The sequence below is a fragment of the Trichosurus vulpecula genome, chromosome 6, assembly GCF_011100635.1.
Source record: "Trichosurus vulpecula isolate mTriVul1 chromosome 6, mTriVul1.pri, whole genome shotgun sequence".
Lineage (NCBI taxonomy): Eukaryota > Metazoa > Chordata > Mammalia > Diprotodontia > Phalangeridae > Trichosurus > Trichosurus vulpecula.
This window is the reverse complement of record NC_050578.1, coordinates 139,627,793-139,649,887: the sequence shown is the minus strand read 5'-3', so window position 1 is coordinate 139,649,887 and position 22,095 is coordinate 139,627,793. Positions and strand designations below refer to the sequence as shown.

At 38.8% G+C, this 22,095-nt stretch overlaps 1 protein-coding gene across 2 annotated transcripts in view; it reads right to left on the bottom strand.

The window, feature by feature from the left end:
- The window catches only part of NDNF (neuron derived neurotrophic factor), a 41,328-nt gene that overhangs the window by 5,526 nt on the left and 13,707 nt on the right, over positions 1 to 22,095 (bottom strand). For both annotated transcript variants that reach the window (XM_036762531.1, XM_036762532.1), the window contains exons 2-3: positions 2,191 to 2,379; positions 464 to 588 (exon numbers count right to left, since the gene is read on the bottom strand). In XM_036762531.1, coding sequence (XP_036618426.1) covers positions 464 to 588; positions 2,191 to 2,378 — 313 coding nt within the window. In that variant the 5' untranslated portion in view covers position 2,379. The remainder of the gene's footprint in view (positions 1 to 463; positions 589 to 2,190; positions 2,380 to 22,095) is intronic.

Sequence of the window (22,095 nt, the reverse complement as noted above, 5' to 3'; positions counted from 1 at the left end):
AGAAGAAGAGGCCCACAAGGCAGAAGCCAAAGTAATGGCCAAAGCCAAGGCAGGAGCCTACGGTGCAGAAGCCAAGGTCTGTGAGGCCAAGGCTGCTCCTACACTACAAGGGACATGCAGCACTTTGTGTGCCACTGGATAGGAATTCAGTAGGAATGTGCATTGGCTCCAGGGTCCCTACCATAAGAGGACCAAGCCACTCACCGGCATACATGTATATACATGCTCACATGTATGCATATTAATATACATATATGTATATATGTTCTTGTGTATATGTTTTTTTTAAGAGAGAGCAGAAAGTCCCTCTTTATCCCTGGAATGCTGACCAGAATTTTCCAAACCCAGTGGTCCCTGATGTTTTATCAGGGAGCCAGGTGCTCTGTCCTCCTCTTAATGGGATGCCAGTGACTCAAGGTCCAGCCAGGGGAGGAAGAGCAGCAGTATGTTTTTTCTTCCTCACCTGAGCTTTCCCCACTGGCTTCCTCAGGCAGCTCTTGCAGGCTCAGCTTCCATTCCAAAGGGGCATCACATGGTGTTACTGTAACAGATAGAGGGGTGTTGTCTTCTTCAACCACAAAGAAATACCTGGGAGAGGGGGAAGAAATACATTAATAAGCATTTATTAAATACCTACTATTTGACAGGCACTCTAAATCAATAGGATGAATGAAACCATCCCTACTTACAAGGAACGTACATTGTGAGACTGTGCCGTGGAATAAAAGTGGAAGATAATGGGTGGTTGGCCCACATTCCCCAATGGCATCCCTTCAATATCAAGAGAGTGAAGAAGGCCCCCATCATACTAGGTGGAGTCCCTTTGGCAAATTCCTAACAAGCCATGGATGAGAGTCTCCTAGGATGTGCAGACATGTGGGCTACAATCTGCCTCTTGGGAGGTCATCACCACTAAGCTCATGCTAAAAAAATAGAGTGAGAAATGAGGAAACTGTAGCCCTCTTAGCTGATTTTTTTCCCGATGGAGCAGGACCCCATGTGAGGTAAAGAACTCTTGGGCTTTTCACAACTTGGTGTCCAAGCTCATACCACGACATAAATTTGAAAATATCATCACACGTCATTATAGAGCTCCAAGGGAAAAAAAAAACATTTTTCTTTTTTCAATAAAGAGGCGTCGTATATCAATGATAGCAACAGCTAACATTACACACATTTAAGATTTGCGAAGTACTATTACAAATACCTCGTTCGAGCCTCAAAACAACCCTAGGAGGTAGGTCTTATTATAATTCCCATTCTATAGAGGAGGAAACTGAGACTGAAGGAGAAATGATTTGCCTGTGGTCATGCAGCTAGCAAGTATCTGAGGCTGGATTTGAACTCTGGTCCTCCTGACTCCCAGCATCCTATCCACCATGCAACCATGCTACCTTCATCGGTCAGTCGATAAATAAAATAGATGACAAACTACAGCTGTAAACATTTGTAAATTAACGATCTGAGTTATATCTCTAAATTATAGCTACATAAATAAACAGGGAGATGCTTGGATGGATAGATAGGTGATAAATAATAGATGGATATAGATGACAGGGTTATAGATAAAAAAGGTAGAATGAGAAACGGGTAGATGGCAGAGTAAGCTTTTTCATTAAGTGCTTACTGTGTGCCAGGCACTGTGCTAAGCTCTAATGATATAAAGCCAAAGCAGTCCACCTACATCGAACCTAAGGCAACTAGGCGGTACAGTTGATAGAGCAGTGGGTCTAGAGTCAGGAAGACCTGAGTTCAAATCCTGCCTCAGACACTAGCTGCATGACCCTGGGCATCACTTAACCTCTGTCTGCCTCAGTATCCTCATCTGTAAAATGAGGATTCTAATAGCACCTTCTTCCAGGGTTGTGAGAATCAAAGGAAGCAGCATGGAAAGGGACTTTTCAAATTTTAAATGCCAGTTTATTTTTTTTTTTTTTGCTTTTTGGCAGGGCAGTTGGGGTTAAGTGACTTGCCCAAGGTCACACAGCTAGTACATGTGTCAAGTGTTTGAGGCCGGATTTGAACTCAAGTCCTCCTGATTCCAGGGCCGGTGCTCTACTGACTGCGCCACCTAGCTGCCCCCAAAATGCCAGTTTATTGTTATTATTATTATTATATCAAATCTCTAATCCAATATTCTATGGGTGCTTTATAAAGATACAAGGACAGAGAGAACCGCAGGGGCAATACCTTTTTGATGTGTCTCTAAAGAGATAGCTGCTGATCTCGGCTCCATCAGGTAACATCGAGGAATCGTGAAACTGCCCTTTATCCTGGATCTGCATCTGGAACAGCTCTTCATCGCGAGTCGGTAACTTCTGGGCCCAGGAAGCAAGGGGTACCAGCAGCCAGAGCACACCCCAGGGAAGCAGCACCATCCTGCAAAGAGGGAGCAAATGTTGTGGTTTGGTTGTTTCGGTCACTTCTGACTCTCCACGACCCGATTTGGAGGTTTTCTTGGCAAAGATACTGAGGGGTTGCCATTTCTTTCTCCAGCTCATTTTACAGATGAGGAAACTGAGGCAAACAGGGTGAAGTGACTTGCCCAGGATCACACACTAGGAAGTGTCTGAGGCCAGATTTGAACTCAGGAAGAAGAGTCTTCCTGACTCCAGACACAGCGCTCTATCCACTGGGCCACCCAGCTGCCCTAGAGACAAAGAACAACAGGTCTAAATGACAGAAACAGAATGAACCCCTGAGCAGAGTATGGCAGCTCCAAAGTGCTGAGATGGGAGACCTGAATTCAGTCCCTGAAATCCCAGAATATGGACAGAGCCCCTGGATTTCCTTCCCTTGGTGATGAATACATACAGAGCCCCCAAAGGTCACTAATCTCATATCTTTGTCAGCACAGCCACCTGTGGGAATCAGAATCACATTCACAGAACAATGAAAGAAGCCATGAGTCTACCATCCAACATTTAGGCATTTTGGAATCATTTCTGAGCCATTATCTTGACTATATAATGCATTGTGCATATTTCCTTGCTTTGTGTATTCAACTAATTTAATGTGTCTTCTCTGACTTTATCCAAGTTATTGATAAAATCTGACTTTAATCATAATGAGGTCTCACAGGATCATGGATTTAGAGCTGGAAGGGTCTTTATAAATCATTTGTTCACCCTCCCCAGTTTTACAGATGAGAAAACTGAGGCAGGTACTGGTTAAGTGACTTGTTCAAGGTCATACTGCTAGGAAGGGTCTGAGGCAGGATTTTAACCCAGTTCTTCCTTACTCCTAGTCAAACACTCCTCCAACAGGGGAATATTTTCTTAGAGAAACTGCTGTATATTCTTGTTCCAGAAGAAAGAAGCTAATATTTTAATTGTAGGGACTTTTGTACTGAGTTAAATGCCCAGGGATGCATTTAATTGATTAGTTGGGTCAAGTTTTTTGACATCTACTCCAGCATCAGAATTATAATCTTGTAACTTCTTTATATAAGTTACACTTTCAAGGGAAATGGTGATAGTATACATTTATGTTTTTGCTATTATCTGCTTCCAATTTTTTTTCTCATAAACAGCTTCTTTGAAAAGGTAAGGTTCAAACAATTGAACTTAAACTTTACCATATTGCTGTCTTTCTCCTTCTAACTAATCTGATGATTGATTTTGATCTTTGCCTTAATAATTTAACATTTTAGACACTTAATGCTAATTTCAAAGTGTTTTCTGCATTGGTGGTCTCTAAAAATATAATTATTTTCTTCCTTTCTTTCTAGTGTCCATTCTAATAAGCATTTTATGATGTCAAATTTCAATTAAAAATACAAAGAGGTGACCTTTTGAAATTCATATATTATTGAGAAAACTTACCGCGTTCTCCCTTCTACAGCATTGAATAATTAGTTCATTAATTAAGTCAAAGGTTAATTTGTAATTTTTACATTACTTATCTGTGAAACCATAAACACTTCTCCTAAAATATGAATTATTGCCAATGTATCTTTTATTCGAAATAAAACCTTACTTTGATTGTCTTTGAAAGAAGATCCATATATTTAATTAAATCATTTTTTTCTACAAAATGAAAATGTTTTCCTGCTATCAATCACTATGAGTAAGCACTGGACAGCTCAGATACCAAATGTAAGTACTGGACACTTCAAATAACTATCTAAAAGCATTTCTTCTTAAGAACAAACCCAAAGCAAAGTATAGAGTTTTCTTCTCTAGGATTGCAAAAGTGCCCTCTAATGGTATATCCTTTCCTCTCTCTGATTTTCAGTTTCCTCTTGGTTAGTCGAAGGAAGGAGGAAATTTCAAGAGGAAAGTAGAACTAGAATTTATTTCACTTTTAATCCTTTTTATTTCCCCTCTCCCCTTTTTCTGTGAGTATAGAGGGTAAACTGGGATATCCAGCAATGATGGGTCGAACCATTCTTCCCCTCCCCCAGCAGACGTTGCAGAACTAGGCCAAATACTATTTCTGATTGAGCTGACTAGCCCTGGTCAATTTCCAAGGAGGTCCAATAATTAGTGTTTCTCATTATGATCTAATGACTGGTAACATAGTCTATAGCGAACTGCTTAGATAGAAAATTATGAAAAGAATTTAAGTCAGCCCCTAGCTGGGTTAAAATCTCATTCTCATCTATGGCGTTAAAAAGTCTTTCCCCCTTTTTGGAAATTATATTTAAATCCTCTCAAAACTAAACTTCCAAAAGGAAGATGATAGAATCATAAGGATGTCTTAGAAAAGTTTACTCCTGGCCCACAGTGAAAAGAGGTCCCTCACCTGCCCTATAAGTCTTAAATGATTCATCTGAAATGATCTTACTCCTTACCAACTCATTCGACATGATCCATTTTGTCAGCCAAGGAGACAAATGGGCTAAAGTTTGGCATGAAAAGGCCCTGGGCAGAGTCTGGCTCAAGTCCAAGGAAGTGATATGGGAAGGGCCTTTTGCATACTGGTATTTACAGTAACCTCATCAGCTTTCTTTCAGGAATATGCTGTTGTAAGCATGTTGGCTCAGGATGCAGGATATTGGAGGAGGAATAAGGAGCCTGACAGATAGGATTCAACAGAGACAGGAAGAAGATTACTGGGGACAAGATACTGTAGGCATATAATGGTACAGAGAGCATATAAGAATACTAGAAGAATAAAGAATCAATAGACGCTAGGTCATGGTAGAAGATAAACTGAGTCATGTAAATGTACACATAGTAAAGCTACTAGCAGAACAATCATGCCTACCACAGCCCAGATGGAGGTGCTCTTCCCTCTCCACCATGAAATTTCTAAATTATTTTTATTTAACTTATTTGTGCATGTGCTGTCCCTTCCTGACCCCCACCACCTCCCTAACCTTGATAAAAGGTAAACTCCTCGGTGGCAGGGTTATTTCATTCTCATCTCTGTAGTACCTACCACAGTGCCAGGCACATAAATGCTCCCTCAAGCAAGGAAGGAAACAAGTATCTTTTTATCCACCTACAATGTGCCCGGCACTGTGTCAAGCACTTTACGAGTATTATCTCATTTGATCATCCAAATCCTGGGAGGTAGGTGCTATGATTATTCCCATTTTACAGTTAAAGAAACTGAGGCAGAGAGAGGTTACACATCTAGTAAATGTCTGAAGTCAGATTTAAACTCAAGTCTTCCTGACTCCAGGCTTTGAACTTTAACCACTGCTCTACCAAACTGACAGACTGAGGATGTATTGGATTTTGCTGATGCCCACCAATGATATTTGAAGAGGATAAACAAAACCGAAGAATGAGGAGAGGAATATTTCACTGACATTTGGGGAAGGGGAAAAGAGGAGCTAAACCTACCAGTGTGATGGGGAAAAAAAGCCAGCAGCACATGGCTTCCTGCATGACATCTTGAAGCAGAAGGTAGGTAGGATGCCGACTTTGGGCACCAGAGGATTTGGCCAAAGTTATACCGACTCCATAAAGTACTTAGAGAAATCCAGGGATTCTACCAACTACTCAAGATCTCAGTGGCTACAAAATGAAAGAAGTTCAAGGCACAATATCTCTACTCTAAAAATGGAGTGAGGAAAAATATATCTTTGAAATATAATAGAACAAACATCCACTTCCTCTTTATAGCTGTGATTCCTCGACAGCTATGAGAGACACTGGCGCCTCAAAATGAACAGGTTTTAAAATATGGAACAATTGCCAAAAAGCAATAGAAAAATGCATATAGTGGACATGAAAAGGCTGCAAGACAGCACCAAGAAAGAATTACATGGAAGAAGGAGCAGAAAAGATCACAAGAAAGATGTGTGAGGAGGAGGAAGGTGGACGAATAACAATGCAGCGAGGCCAGGATAAATGACTTGCCTAGGGCCATACACTGAGTACCTGTAATTGGAAACCATGACTTCCTAGCTCTGAGGCTGGCTCTTTATATACTATCACTTCAATTTATTAGAAAATCTAATCCAATTTTTAAAATAAATTGTTATTGTTTCAAAATATGCATTATTAAGGAAACAGCGGTGTAGTAGAAGAGGACTGAATTTGGAGTTAAACAATAAATTAGAGTTCTTGTACTATCTGTCACCTTAGGAAAATCATTTTCCCAGGACAAAGAGGAGAAGACTGGAGGAGCAATGGTGGGAATGCCTCAGGTCAAAGCTGTTGCTTATGTTAAACCTTAACAGAAGCTAGGATAAAAGAGCTAGAGCTTAAGATACCAAGAAAGGGCATACCAAGAAAGGGGTACAGCCAATGCAAAGACACAGAGATGAGAGATGATGCAAAGCTGTGTCGATGTTTAAGTTGGTGATAAAAATGAAAATTTATATAAAAACAGAAAAGAAAAATGATTTCATTTTCAGTATAAAAGTGAAATTACATAACCATAGGATTCTAAGATCATAGATTTACAACTGAAAGAGAATTTGGAAGCCACTGACTTCAATCCTTCATTTGACAGAGGAAGAAACTGAGGTCCAGAGAGGTTGTAATTTGCCCAGAGTCATACATCTAGTAAGTGTCTGAGGAAGGATTTGAACTCAGGTCCACCCGACAGCAAGTCTAGGATGACATCCACTGTGTGACATAACCTCTTCTACCTATAGTATCTGACAGACAAAGTACTATGGTGGATAGAGCATTGGATGCGGGATCAAAAAGACCTGAATTCAGGTTCTGCCTAAGCCATCTGCTAGTCATAATTTTGAGAAAGTTATTTAATGTCCTCAGGGCTCAGTTTACTCATCTGTGAAATGAAAGTGTTGGGCTCAAAGGCGTCTAAAATCCCCTCAAGTTAGAAATCGATGATACCTATGATCCACATGAATATTCCTGCACTGGTGCAAACAGAGATTTGGAATGGCCAAAGAAATCTTTCAACCTACATCTGACTTGGGAATGAACATCTCTGAGCTTAGCTAGGTTGGTCCTCAAACGATACCCAGTCTGTTCCCAGGACCTGGGCTTTCTTGCTGCCACCTCTTAGTATCCATAGCATCCATCAATGCAAAACTCCATTACTACCTTCTTCTGGAGACCTTTCCTCATTCCCCTTCCTCTCCCCCTCCTCCTTCTCCCTCTCCCAGTTAATATTACTCATTCCTTCTTCAAATTATTTGTACTACTTTATATTTATTTAACTGCGTATGATTGAATGTCCCTAGTAGAATATAAGCTTCTTGAGAGCAAGAATTGAATGCTTCTTTTTGCTTCAAATTCTCTTTAAGAGCTACTCAAAATTTCCCTCCACTGGCTTCATCTTGGAGAGCTGAGAGCCACCTCCAAAACATGCCAACATATTAGAGCAAAGTTTCATGGGACACATTATCAGTAAAACATTTTGATTCTCCTTGGCATTCTCAATTTATTTACATTAATGCAAATTTTTCATCTCCAATAATTATGACTTTTTCATCCTTTGAACAATGAGAAGCTTGTAAAAAATAATAACATTTTTGCCTTTTCCAACTAATACCATTCCAATTCCTTACAGAAGTTAAATATATAAACATTGTATGTAAAAATGTCATATATAAATAACGTACATTAAATGGCAATAAGTTCCATACAGGAGTTTTATTTTGCAAAATGGGGAAAAGAGAGGGGTTTCATTTCTCCTATTTACTACCTGTGTGACTGGGGAAATCACTTAATCTCCGTGGTTCTTGGTTTCCTCATCTTTAAATGAGGTCTTTGGGTTAGGTGACCTCTCATGTACCTTCCAGCTCTAAATCTACATGCTTGGGGTCTTCCTGGGCAAGTTTGGCAGGCAAATGTGAAAATGCAATTAAGATGAATTGCGTAAGTACTCAATGATTTGCTCCTCAGAAAACATTCAGGTTTCTTGCACAACAATTTGATATTTAGAAGGACTAGAAATTGAGCTAAAATGCAGTGTCTGGCACATAGTAGGCATTTAATAAAGGTTCATTTCCTTGATTTAACTTGACATGACCCACTCCTGTCCCTTGGGGGAGGTGGCAGGGGGAGAAAAAAAGTAGCACAGAGGAATCAGAATTTATTTGAAGCAAATCCATCTGGAATAAATAAAATTGAATGTTTAATTACAGGGAACAGTGAGTGCCTGCCTATAATTCACTGAGGCTGATTCCAAGGACCGCCTGTCACAGAGATTGCTGGGTTATATAGTCCTCTTCCTTTCCTGGGGCATCTTAAAACTACTTAACTCCTTTCAATGTCTATTTTAAAGCTCTGGGGCATTTCTTTCTCTTTAAATTCCCCATTCCACATCTGATAAGAAATCTGTAACAATCGATCTGTAATGATGGATCAAAGAAATCATCACCTTTGTGAAAGGAACGTGTGTATTCAGGCACTGGCCTACTCCAACCGGTGAAAGCTTAAGAATTTCACCATCTAAATCCCCCCCCCACCTTAATGAAAGACAGCACGGCATATTGGATAGAGAGCACTGGACTAGGAGAGAAGAACCCCTGGATTGGAATCCTACCTCTGGGTAGGACCTATGACACCCTAAAACTCCCGGAGCCTTGGTTTTCTAGGCAATGCACATAGCCTCCCTAAGATTCAGTTTTCTGATCAATAAAATAAGGATGATAATATATCATGGTGTTATTATGAAAATCAAATTGATTCATGTGTGTAAAGTGCTTTGCTATAATTTCAAGATTTAATAACATATACTCAGAGTCAAAAATGATAATTCCAAATTATCAACACCAAGGAATTCATTTTGAGTGTTTGGGGTTTATATTAAAAAAAAAAAAAACTAGAAAAAAATCTTGTTTGTTAGTCAAGCATCTAACTTCCCAAATGACTTCTTGTTAACATGAAACTTTGAAACTGAATTTCCCATGCCCTTCTATAGTTGAAAGGAAAATAGAGAATAACAAAAGAGCGTATCTGGCATACTTACAGTATATGCCCTCTTCCACTAGGCTCTTGGGAAGACAAAGACTGCTTGGCTTGGTAACTATGTGTAAATAATGTGTTAGCTTCCATTGGCATGACAATTGGAACTCAGGCCACCTCTGCACTATTAAGATAGCAATCCACCACATATCACTTCCTAAATATGTGTGTGTGTGAGTGTGTGTGTTGTGTATATGTGTTTACTTTATTATTTATTTATTTACTTATTGGAAGCTGGGTCTTTCTATCTTCCCTAAGTCTGAAGTTCAATAGCCATTCCTAGGCTGATCCCAAAACTGGTCAGCATGATACCAATAATGATTTGCACAAAAGCTATGACTGCTCCATTTTTTCTTGACCTGGGCCAATTCACCCCTCCTTAGCAAACCTAGTGGCCTTCCATTCCCAGTGGCTCACTACAGTGGTGTCAGATTTAATGCAGACCTCCCAGTGGTTGCAGCCCCATTGCAGCTCAGAACTCCCAAGCTAAAGCGGTGTATTAACCTCAGCCTCCCCCCCACAGCAGGGATTACCAGTGTGCACCATCATGCCCAGCCTCCCTAAATACTTCTGACACAGTATACTCCTGCCCACTTTGAGGCTTTTAGGCTTCCCCATGCCAAGAATCTGTAGATTGAGGGACCTTCCCATGCAACTTAATTGCAATGTCCCATTTTCCTCTTCTCCTCCCCCCTTTTCAGCTTACTATTTCCCCCAAATTACTACCCTCTTTCCTTCTTAAAGGAAAATGAATTGGAGTGAAAAAACAATATCAAATTAAAACTTGAATTGTTTCCATTCTGTCACTCGCTCCCACTTGTCCCTTCAGTGCAAGATGGTTGAGCAGAACCTTAAACCATGTGGTTTGACTTTTACTCGTTTTACATAGGAGAAAATTGAGCTCTAGAGGGTAAATGATTTGCCCAAGGTCACAGAGCTAATTAGTAGTAGGCGAGATGGGATTTGAACACAGTTCCTCCCACTCCAAGTTCCATGCTCTTTCTACTCCGCTACAATGTCTCCTCTCAAGAGAGAAATCGAGGACATCCTCATTTTCAAAGATGTTCTGACCAATCCTTATGAGAAAGGTCAAATCTATGGAGTAAGAGTAATTTAAATCCATAGGGAAGTTTTCTGGAGGCTGAGCAAGTTTTGTTTGTTTCATTTGCTGTGGTTCGTGGTTGTTGATGATGATGATTGTGGTGGTAGTAGTGGTGGTGGTGACAATGATGGCCATTATTGCTATTACTTTTATTCTGCTTTAGGTAACATTTATATAGCACTCTAAGATTTACAAAACACACTATCTATGTTATTTCATGTGATCTTAACAACCATCCTGGAAGATGTGTTACTGTTATTTTTACAGATTTGAAAATAGCATTTTACAGATTACATCCCATTTTACAGATTAAGAAACCAAGACTGAGAAAAACAAATGATTTCCCCAGGGTCACATACCTAAGTAAATGTCTGAGTTGAGATCTGAACTCATTTCTTCCTGGTTTCAAGTCCAAGAACCTTCTTTCCCTTGGCCTCCATTTTTAATGTAAATATGAGATATGACAGAAATTGACAAAGTGAACACTATGAATCTAAGTAGGGCACCAATCCCAGCCACTGGAAGAGCCCACTGGTGGCCTCCAAACAAAGGCTGGATTGGAGAACCACTTTTCAGACAGATTGGAGGGAAAACTCTCATTTTGGTTTGGGCTGGAGCTCCTTATCAACTCTGAGATTTTCTAATTTCATGAAAGAAAGCAGAAATCTCCCCCACATTGCCACCCTCAGATGTACAGGGCAGTACACTGAGAATTGGCTCCAGATCATCTTCATTTTGAGGCCAGCTCTCTACCACTCCATGCTGCTTCCCAAATAAGTGTTATAATTCCCATGTTAGAGCTGAGATGCAAAACTGTTCTCAATTTAAGATCAGGAGTTTTTCTGGATGCTATGCTCATTCATCACACCACTAATGATCACCAACCTAGGAGTCTATGTAGACTTCCAAAGGAGAGTGAAAGACTTTAATGCAATGACCTATCATGACTTAACAGGAATAATGAATCATGTTTCCTATCTCTCATCAGAGAGGAGGTAAATTAAAAGTGTGGGATGATATTGTCCGACAAAGGAAACTATCAAATAAGGAGAAATAGTTGCATTAAATATCTCTAACCCGGGCCTGATATCAAAGATGTATAGGAAATTAACAGTAAATATATAAGCCCCGAAACCATTTCCCAATGAATATGAACAAACTAGTCTCCACAGAAATGAAAATTATTCACAACTTAAAAAATGCTTGGAATTGCCAACAACTAGGAAAATGCAAATCAAAACAACTCTAAGGTTTCATCTCACACCAAGGAAATTGACAAATATAACAAAAGATAGAAATCATCAATGTTGAAGGGGCTGTAATACAACAGACATTCTGATATATTGTTGAGAAATTGCCCCAGAATTCTGGAGTGCAGCAATGTTATGTTGTTGTTTTTTTTTAATTGATGAAATATCCATATCTTTTGCTCAGAGGTCCCACTGCTAGGCTTACAATACCCCATGGAAGTTAAAGATAGAAAGAAATATTAACCAAAATGTTCATAGCAATACTTTTTGGTAGCAAAGAATTGGGAGGAAAAAAAGCAGATGCCCATGAATTGGACAAGTGGCAAAAATAAATTGTGCTATACGAATGTAACAATGGGATATTATTGAGCTGTAAAAAATGGTAAATAGAAACAATGCATAGAAGTGTGAGAAGAATTACATGAGCTGATGCAAAGTAAAGTAAGCAGAGCTAGAAAAGTGCTAACAAGTAGAAATGTGCTGTTAAATGCTTAACAACTGACTATCTGATGGAGAAAGTGTGTTCCTTAAGTTTAACCTCTATTATTAATATTTTCTTCCTCATTTTCTTAAGTCTAGACAGTCAGCAAATCAATAAGTCAAGTCCTGATTTGTAGCATTGGCTGATTTCCAAAGTGTAAGTGCTCACAAAGAAAATTTAATAATTGACTCTTGTGAACCCATTTGAGCTGGTTCTTCCACAGGTCTGCGTCCACAGTAATAGAAATGGAAAGAACAACCACCTCAAAATGAAACAGAATGCTTAATAATTATAATTAATAAATTCAATCTTGGAAAAGAATTAAGAAAATGCACTCCCTATTTTCATTGCAGAAGTGGGAGATGATGGGTATATAATATCGCCTACATGGTAAGGTCAGTGTGTTGATTACTTTAGCTGAATTTCTTTTTTTCTTCTTTTTCTTTTAAAATATTCATTACTGGGAATGGCTCCCTGGGAAGGGGAGAGAGAAAAGAATATATTTGGAAATGAATGTGATATAAAAAGAAAAATACCAATGAAATAAGATAACATTTAAAAATATGAAGAAAAGTCATCACTGAAACTGGAAGAGAAAGAAAGAAAGAAAGAAAGAAAGAAAGAAAGAAAGAAAGAAAGAAAGAAAGAAAGAAAGAAAGAAAGAAAGAAAGAAAGAAAGAAAGGAAGGAAGGAAGGAAGGAAGGAAGGAAGGAAGGAAGGAAGGAAGAAAGAAAGAAAGAAAGAAAGGAAGGAAGGAAGGAAGGAAGGAAGGAAGGAAGGAAGGAAGGAAGGAAGGAAGGAAGAAAGGAAGGAAGGAAGGAAGAAAGAAAGGAAGGAAGGAAGGAAGGAAGGAAGAATGGAAGGAAGAGGAAAAAGGGAGGGAAGGATGGAGGAAGGATAAGAAGTAAAAAATTGTGTGATCCACTCACTTTCTGGACTACTCTACCTTTTCACCAGAAACCTTATTCTTCCTTGTCAAGTATTTCTCCCCACATTCCAGATTCCCTTTATATGTTGACTTCCCCCATAAACATGTAAACTCCTTGAGGACAGAGCCTTTCTTGTTTGCTTCTATGTAAATCCACAGTGCCTGTCACATAGCAAGTGCATTTATGCAATAAATGCTCCAGCTGTCTATTTATCTCTCATTTATCCATCTGTCTCTCTGTCACCTATCATCTACCTGGTAATTATTAGGAAACGAGTGACGTTAAAATGTATCAATAAAACATTTATTTTAAAAATACTGATAGAGGGCTTTGATTATTTAACATAAGAATTTTAATTTGATGCATCAAGAAATATAAAACTACTTAAGTTTTAAGTATCTACGGATACAAATGATATGATGAAAATTGTGTTTGAGGAAAATTGAGTTAAATAATTCAGCAATAATATCCCTAAAAGAAGGAAACATGAAATCACTTGAGTTACTACTTAGGATTTGCTCATGATACAAAATGAATTGCTTCTGGGAAGTCTCACCTGTAAACAACCTGGTCCCTGAAACCTTACACATCTGTGTTCTCTGTTTCTCTAACAGATTTATCTAACATGCACAAAATTACATGATCACTGTGTTGGTGTCTAATCACCCTTTGTACTGTAAGTCTTTGAGGGCTGGGCCAGAGTCATGCACAGGCCCAGTTTAGTTTTATGAAGATCATGAGAGCTTGATAAATGTCTGATTTGATTTGTTTGTTGAAAGCAGAGCCAAAAGATACTCCCACCTTCTCACTTCTATATCATATCATACTCTGTGAACCTTGGACCAATCTTTATGTGTGTGTGTATGTGTATATGTATATATATATGTGTGTATATATATATATATATACATATATATGTAAGTATATGTGTGTATATATACACACATGCACACACCTATATGGCAACTTCAAATATGGTGGATGGTAAGATCAGGAGAGAGGTAAGATAAGGTGGGAAGGAGGTCAACTACACAGCTGGAAGATGAGAATAGGTTTGAAATTGAGGAGCCATTTAAAGGGAGTAATATTTTCTTACCAAGGAGTCAAAATATAATGAATGTGTCAAAATTGAAAAACATCAGAACAATGACTAGATAGATAATAGAGAGATGGATGGATAGATAGGTAGGTAGAGATAGACAGACAGACAGATAAATGATAGGGCATTTATTAAGCACTTACTGTATACCAGACTTTGTGCTACGTAAATGCCCAGCATTATGGTATTGTAAAAAGGTCTTGATGTTAAGTGAGAGGACCTGGAATTAGTACCTGCTCCATTATTTGATATCTATATGACCTCAGACAAATCTTTTCTCCTCTCTGAGCTTCTAAAGAATAAAGGGACTAGACCATTTCTAAGGTCTCCTTCAGCCCTAAATCCTTGGGTTGGTAGGAGACAATAGAAACCATGTTCACAAAGATATCCTACGGTCAAAAACAGTCAAAAACTTAAATGGATTTATGGTCTCTGATATGGGAGTTCTTTCTAAATGGCACAGACTGAAGTCCATCCATGTCTGCTCATTCTTTGTGATTCATATCCATTTCTTCCCCAAAGTTCTCCACAGACAGTCTACCCAATTGTCCAAGAAGGTTGGAAGCCTTCTTCCTTTCCCTCCAATAATTTAAGGCTACTGGTAGAGTACCGTGGCCGTCCACCTTTCCTCCCTAGCGTCACCACATCACCACATCATGAGACCATCATCCCATAGGAGCATAGATTTTTGAGCTAAAAGGGACCTTAGAGGACATCAGGTCCAACTCGTTCATTTTACAGATGAGGAAACTTAGACACGGAGGTTAAATGACTTGCCCAGGTTAACAAAATATCTCATGAGGGATTTGTCCCCAGGTCTACCTGAGTACAAAACCTCAAGCACTACTCTGTATAGCCTTTCTATAGAAGGTGATTTTTTTCCTATGTCTTATGTTTTATGTGATTAGGTGTTCATTCTCAGTACTTTGTGAATAAGTCAACACACATTTGCTACATGTTCTATGCAGGAATACAAAAAAGAAAAGAAAAGAAAAAAAAAACGTGATGCCTGACAGAGAGAAACCACCACAAAGCCTATTGAGCAAAGTTAGGGCCAGCCTTTTTGGAAAGTCTAAAGTAGCCCTAATCACCACCATTGCTAATTACATTCCTTCTGAGCTATTCAAGGAAAGGGTGTAGCAAGAGGATCTCTTCTGATCTTCCCTGGAATAATCCCAAAATTCAGCTTCTGAAAATTAGTGGTGAACCCACTGAACCTTGAAAGGGTTTTTTAGGACAAGTAAAAGGAACACCCAACTGAATGAATGCTGTGTCCTTGCTGAATATCATTTCTCTGCTCTGGCTAAGTAATCCTGCTTTTGTTAATTGTTACATGGTCTACACATGTCTAATTTTGTTCTAGTTCATAGCTAGAAGCACCAGATGAGTCTGAGTTGGGACCAAATTAATAGGGAGTGACTTGGTTAGACCTGCACTTCAGGAAAATCACTTGGGTAGGAGCAGGAATAATGGATTGAAGTTGGGTGAGCTTTAAGGCAAAGAGACCAATTTTAGGTACTGAAATAGTCCAGATAGAGTAACATGAGCCCAAACTAAGGTTTTAAACTTCAGAGTAAAAAGAAGGAGATTGATGCAAGAGATGTAAGTGTAAGAAAGATAAGACTGGCTTTCTGGTCTGGGAGAGGGAAAGTAAGGGGTTAAGAGTAATACTGAACAAGTTTGAGAGAGTTCAGGCCCAGAACAACTCAATGGTAGAGACCCGTAAGCCTATGGCAAGGCTGGCAGCTTACTTACTTAAAGGCCCCCAGGGGTGTGGTCCATTTTCATCTGGCTAACAGCATTACCAGGAATCATTTGGTCAAAGATCGACTAGCCCCTACATCATTTTTGTAGAATGTTAGATAATGTAGCCATTACTTCTGTCGAGCTCTGCCCCACCCTCCACTCAGAAAATATTTTAAATCAATAGAATGATAAAGAAGAAAAACCAAGGACAAGAGCCCTGATGTTGGAATCAGATGACCTTAGAAACCCATTACACCTCCATGACATTGACTTATTGTTACATGTACAAGGAGAGATTGGTTAGATTCAATGATCTCTGAGACACTTTCTGCTTCTAAATCCTATGATCCTATGACTCTTGCATTCTTTCCAGTTACTTAGTTTTCCCTTCTTTTCCAACTAGACCTCATGAGAAGTCTAATATGATTTTATTGTCATCCACTCATTTTTCAGTCATGTGCAATTCTTCATCACCCCGTTTGGGGTTTTCTTCACAAAGACACTGGAGTGGTTTGCCATTTCCTTCTCCAGCTCATTTTACAGATGAGGAAACTGAGGCAAGCAGAGTTAAGTTACTTGCCAAGGGTCACACAGTTAGTTAGTTGTATGAGGTCAGATTTGAGTTAGGGAAGATGAGTCTTCCTGACTCCAAGCCCAGTCCTCTATCTGCTGTATGACCTAACTGCCCCACCCCTAATGTGATACTTTTAGTTTTTTTTTCCTCTAAAGATGTCAGGTCCTTCTAGAATCTGATCATAAATTATGGTAACCCTTCCCTCTTCTATGACTTAGAAAGCATTTTTTTCCCTCATCATAACCCCGAGACTGAACTTAAGAGAAACTTCTATTATTCCCATTTTACAGATGAGAAAACAAGTTCAGGGGAAGTAATCTACCTCAAAATCACAGGACCAGGATGGGAAGTGGAGTAGCTGAGAGTCGAACCTCAATCTTCTCACTCTAAACCCAATTTTCTTTGCACTTTATGAGAAAGACTGTCTTAGTGTAAAGGTCACTGGACTCTGAATCTTTGGTTTGAATAGAAACTTCACCATTTACTGTGTGACCACGGGCAAGTAACAACCTAGCTAGAGAAAATGAAATGAATAAATAGATGTACAACTCACTTTGTGATGCTCTGTAAGCCTCAAAACACTGTGTACGATTGTCATATTCATACTAAAGTAATCAACTAAACACTGGTAAGAATTATCAAAAGAGCCTAGGATTATCGCAAAGATCTTCTCCGTGAACTTCCCAATTCCATTGCCTCCCTCTTTAATCCACCATCCACACAGCCAATGAAATAATCTTCCTAATGCACAGGTCTAATCAGGTCATTCCATCACTGAACAACCTTCTGTAGTTCCCTACTATCTCTAAGATAAAATGTCAAACTTGATATTTAAAACTCCTCACGATGTGGCTTCAGTCCACTTTTCCAGGCTTTCCTCATATAAGTCCTTTACAAACATTATTTATTCCCATTTAATTATGCCACTTTGAAATTCTCTGAACTCAGGGTGTCATCTCCTACCACTGAATGTTAGCACATTCTGCTTTTCCCTGGCCCCACCAGGCCTGAAACGGCGACTCTCCTCTCCTCTGTCTCTTTAACTTTGCAGCTTCATTCAAAGCATGAACCTGCTCTATCCCTACTCCCTGTACTAATTTGTCTTTGCTCCCTCCTCAGATTACAGAGTATTTATTTTTATCTGTTTATAAGCTTTATCCCTCCCCTTGCTCCAAGTAGAGAGTCAGCTCCTCGAGGACAGGGAAAGTTTTGTCTGTTTCATTAGCATCCAGAACAATGTTATAGACTAGCAGACTCTTAAATGCTTGTTGGATTGCCTAGACTGGAACTTAGATATGTATAATGCAAGGTTCAGACATGGGGTTATACTTTGTGTTCACGCTTAAGTACGCAAAAAAAAAAATTAATAAAGGGAACCCATCAGCATGCTATTTCACATTATCTCAGAATCAAAGTGATTTTCCCTCTGAGCTTAAAGTGGTATGTTGCTAAATTCTACAAGCACAAAAGGAGAATGTTCTGCTTTTTCCAGCACCAAAGGACAGAAGGTTACAAGTTCAAAGGGACATCTGGACTTCTACTATTTGAACCTTTGAAGAAACAAGATCTCTGAGGAAAGAAGCCTTCTGATAAGTCCTCTTAGTATCAGACGAAGATGTATTAAGATGTAACAGGATCAAATCGACAAGTTTTGTCTAAGGCTTTTCAACTGATACTATCATCATTGGGGGCTAACCAAAGTGCCTCTTTTTTTTCCTAAACAGTTTAAATGATGTGTACCCCTGAAGATCAAGTTGTGAAGACACAGCAAAATGACCTCTGTTTGGAACACTGGTCAGAAAGGCTTTTCAAAATGACCCTGGTTAAAGAGGAATGAAAAGATGTGAGACGAGGAGCAAGCCAGAGTCAGATTGTCTGAGGGATAGATTTCAGTTTGATCCTGATGGAGGTTCAGGGTTTATTTGTCCAGCAGATCAGGTGAAAGGTTAGGTGCCTATTAGATTAGAGGTTGAATAAAAACAGCAGGAATCTGTCCCAGGAGACGTCAGTTTGTTATGGGTGGAAGGGTTGGGCACTCTTCCTCCTGTCTGTGATAACCTTGATGTGGTCTATCTAAGGTTAATCATATCCTCTAACAGACAAAGCTAGTTTTGACTTTGCTAAAGTTTTAAGATTTGCATATTTAGGGACTCTAGTCTGGGATTAAAGAATCACAGCATCACAGATATTAGGCTGAAAGGGCCCTTACAAATCATTGAGTCCAATCACCTTCTTTTTTTTGGATGAGGAATCTGAGGCACAGAGAGGTTAAATGATTTGCAAAAGGTCACACAGCTTAGGTAAGCATCAAGTCCAGGTCTTCCTGACTCCTGGTTCAATGCTCTATCCATTACTCCACCCTGTTTCTCATTCTTCAAATACACATGCCGAAATAAAGGCAAAGGAGACTATGCTCATCCCCTAGTATTATTTCTGGGTTAAGGAATGATTCAAGAATGAGGCAACAGAACTTGTTAACAATAATCTTAAAAATGCTCAACTTCAATAAGAAGGAAAAAATGCCAATTAAAACAACTTAGAAGTAACACAAGACACGCATCAAATGGGCAAACACAATGGAAAGCAACAAAATTCAAGGATGAGGCTTATTGCCAGATTAGCCTGAACATGATGGCTCATCCATCCATTCTTCTGTCTAATGGAGATAATAATAGCTCTTATATTAAAGGGCCGAATTGAGGATAAAATGAAATAATCTGTTTAAAGCTTTTTGCCAATATAAAATGGCTCTGACATTTCTTAATTATCATCAACATCACCATTCCAAATGCAAATTTGTTGGACAGAAATCTGGTAACACACATTAAAAGATGCAAGAAGAATCATATCGTTTGAACCAATAATTCCATTGTTGGGAACATGCTCTGAAAGTACTCCCTTCACGACTCAGGTAAATGACTTAAACTATCTGGGTCTCAGTTGCCACATTTATAAAAGGAGGCATTAAACTAGATGCATCTGAGGTTTCTTCAAGCTCTAGACCTATGATGTCATGATATTATTATCAAAAAATATTTCCTCCTTCCCCCAAAAAATCTTCCCTCAGCAGAAAAAAATTAAATTCTATATGTTCCAAGATTTGCTTAGCACTGTTATATGTAATAGACAAAAGCTCTTAATAGCCAAATGTCAAACAATTGTGCAAAAGTTAAACAAGCCGTGATACAATAATGAAATGTAGTATAAAACAATTAAGATTGAGAGGCATGAGGTATACAAAGAAATCTGAAAAGACTTTTATAATATAATGCAAGGTTATGGGAAAACTAGAAGAAAAGATTACTCACTATTCAAAACCATAAGAGGAAACCTGAATAAGAATGAATGATCAAAGAATTCAAATGAGGATTTAACGGAGCTTATAAGGGGAAAAGACTATGATCTTTTATGCACTGGAATTAATTAATTTAGATATAAATATTTATTTGGCAAGTTTAGGTGGTTACAATTCTCATTCAATGTTAATTTTTAATAATTTTTATAGAGAAAAAGATGACTGAAGTTTGCGGCAAAGGGATTTCCTTTTATAAAGTTGGAAGATGGGAATTTGTATTGTCCTTTTCCGTGAATAGCTCAAGGATAAACAGAATGAAATTATGCAGGCACAGAAGCAGCAAATGGGGAAGTCACAAAGTCACAAATTCCCGTCAGTTGATGGAGGAAAGGATTCAGTTCTGGGCTTTCCCCAATCCTCCTTCCAAACCAAGAAAAGGATATATTGAGTTTTAAACAAACCAACAACCAAATAGAAAGAGGAGGAGGGGAGGACAGGCTGCAGCTGGTCAATGTTCAGGTCAAAAGAAAGCTGCTCTGGTCATTACACAATATGCAGCCTTCCAAGGAGAAAACGATTATGTGAAAATTGCCTGTTTGGGAAGGCAGAGTGTTCCTGAAACCTGGAGAGCTGAGTTAAGCTTTGCAACTTGTGCCTAAACTGCATGCACAAGTCTCTCTACATCATACAATTACTCAAAATGTATCATGAAAAATAAAAATAATATTCAATAATGATGTCTTATCCCAGCAGACTAAGTAAGGAGATTTTGTCCTGCTCTTTTAGAGAGTAGTAATCACAAGAAAGTTCAGTTCTGGATCTTTTCATTTAAATGAGTATCAAGGATTCTAAATGGAAACCACTCTGTCCCCTAAAGGGGGACAGTAAAAATATATATAAATATTTTTACTGGACTCCAACAATACAAATATAAATACAAAAATTCAAGAAGTATAAAGACCAAGCAGTCTGTTCTAGTCACTTCCTTTTATGAGGTTAGATTGATTCAGAAGACTATGTATTTAAATTAAACTGCATAGTTTTCATGCCAGGTTTATCTAGATCTTGAAAACTATTCTAATATATATGGTTTTAAAAAACAGTGATGATAACTAAAATTTAAATGGCACTACCAGGTTGTTTAATTGTTTATTTGTTTTGGAAGATTACCTAAACAAGTTTATTTCAATGCCAGGTCTGTAAGTGTAAATAATGCTTATCACTATTTTTTTAAAAAACAATCACAACTTAATGGAGTTTGTTTTCAATTTAAAATAAACCGGCTTTCTTTAGAATCTCAGCTAAAGTCCCACCTTCAGCAAGAATCTTTTTCCAGACCCTCCTTAATCTGCCTTACCTCTAAGATTATCCCCAATTCACAGGATCTATATATTTGTTCATATGTATGTAGTTGTTTGTAGTCTCTCCCATTAGACTGAGCTCCTTGAGAACATTGTGGGCTTCTTTTTTTTTGTGGGGGGGCAGTTCTTTGTATTCTCAGTGTTTATTACAAGGCTGGGCACACAGTAAGCACTTAATAAATGCCTATAGACTGGACTTGACTGGCTGGAACCAAAGGATTCAGGTTCAAATTCCACTTTGCTTATTACCTGCATAACTTTAAAGAAATCATAATCCCAGCCTCAGTTTCCTCATCTAAAAATTTCCCACCCGGCTGCTTTCTTGGACTCTATCATGTCCAGAAACTCAACCATCTGCAATATGAAGTCAACTCTGACACTCACATCTTCTCAGAATCCCTGGCTCTGAGGCCCCTCTTTCCCTTTGGTTGGAGAGGGTGGTAGACATCTAGGAGTCGCTCCCAGATCTTCCATCAGTTAAAAAGAAGCACCCAGGGAATTCTCATCATTTCCTACCTGCCCCGTTTTCCTGAACTTAATCATCTCCAGAAACTCATCATTCTGCAAGATAAAATTAACTCTGAACCTTTTCCAAGCTGGCTGCAGGACTTCATCATTCCCCCTCCCCACCCCCACTGGGTAATCCCCAACCCCAACTTCTTTTCCTGTGATGTCTTTCCCCAACTTTGTTGTTATCTCCTTCAGGACAGAGACTGTCTTATGCCTTTCCTTCTATTCCCAGCACTTAGCACAGTCCCAGGCACATATTAGGCACTTAACTGACTGACTGAGAGAGAGTTGGAAAATATGGCCTCTAGGATTTCTTCCACTTCTAGATTTAGGATCTTGTTATTTTAAAAAAAATAAATTAAAAAGAAACTGTCAGGAAGATACTACTTTTAAATCTGCTTTGC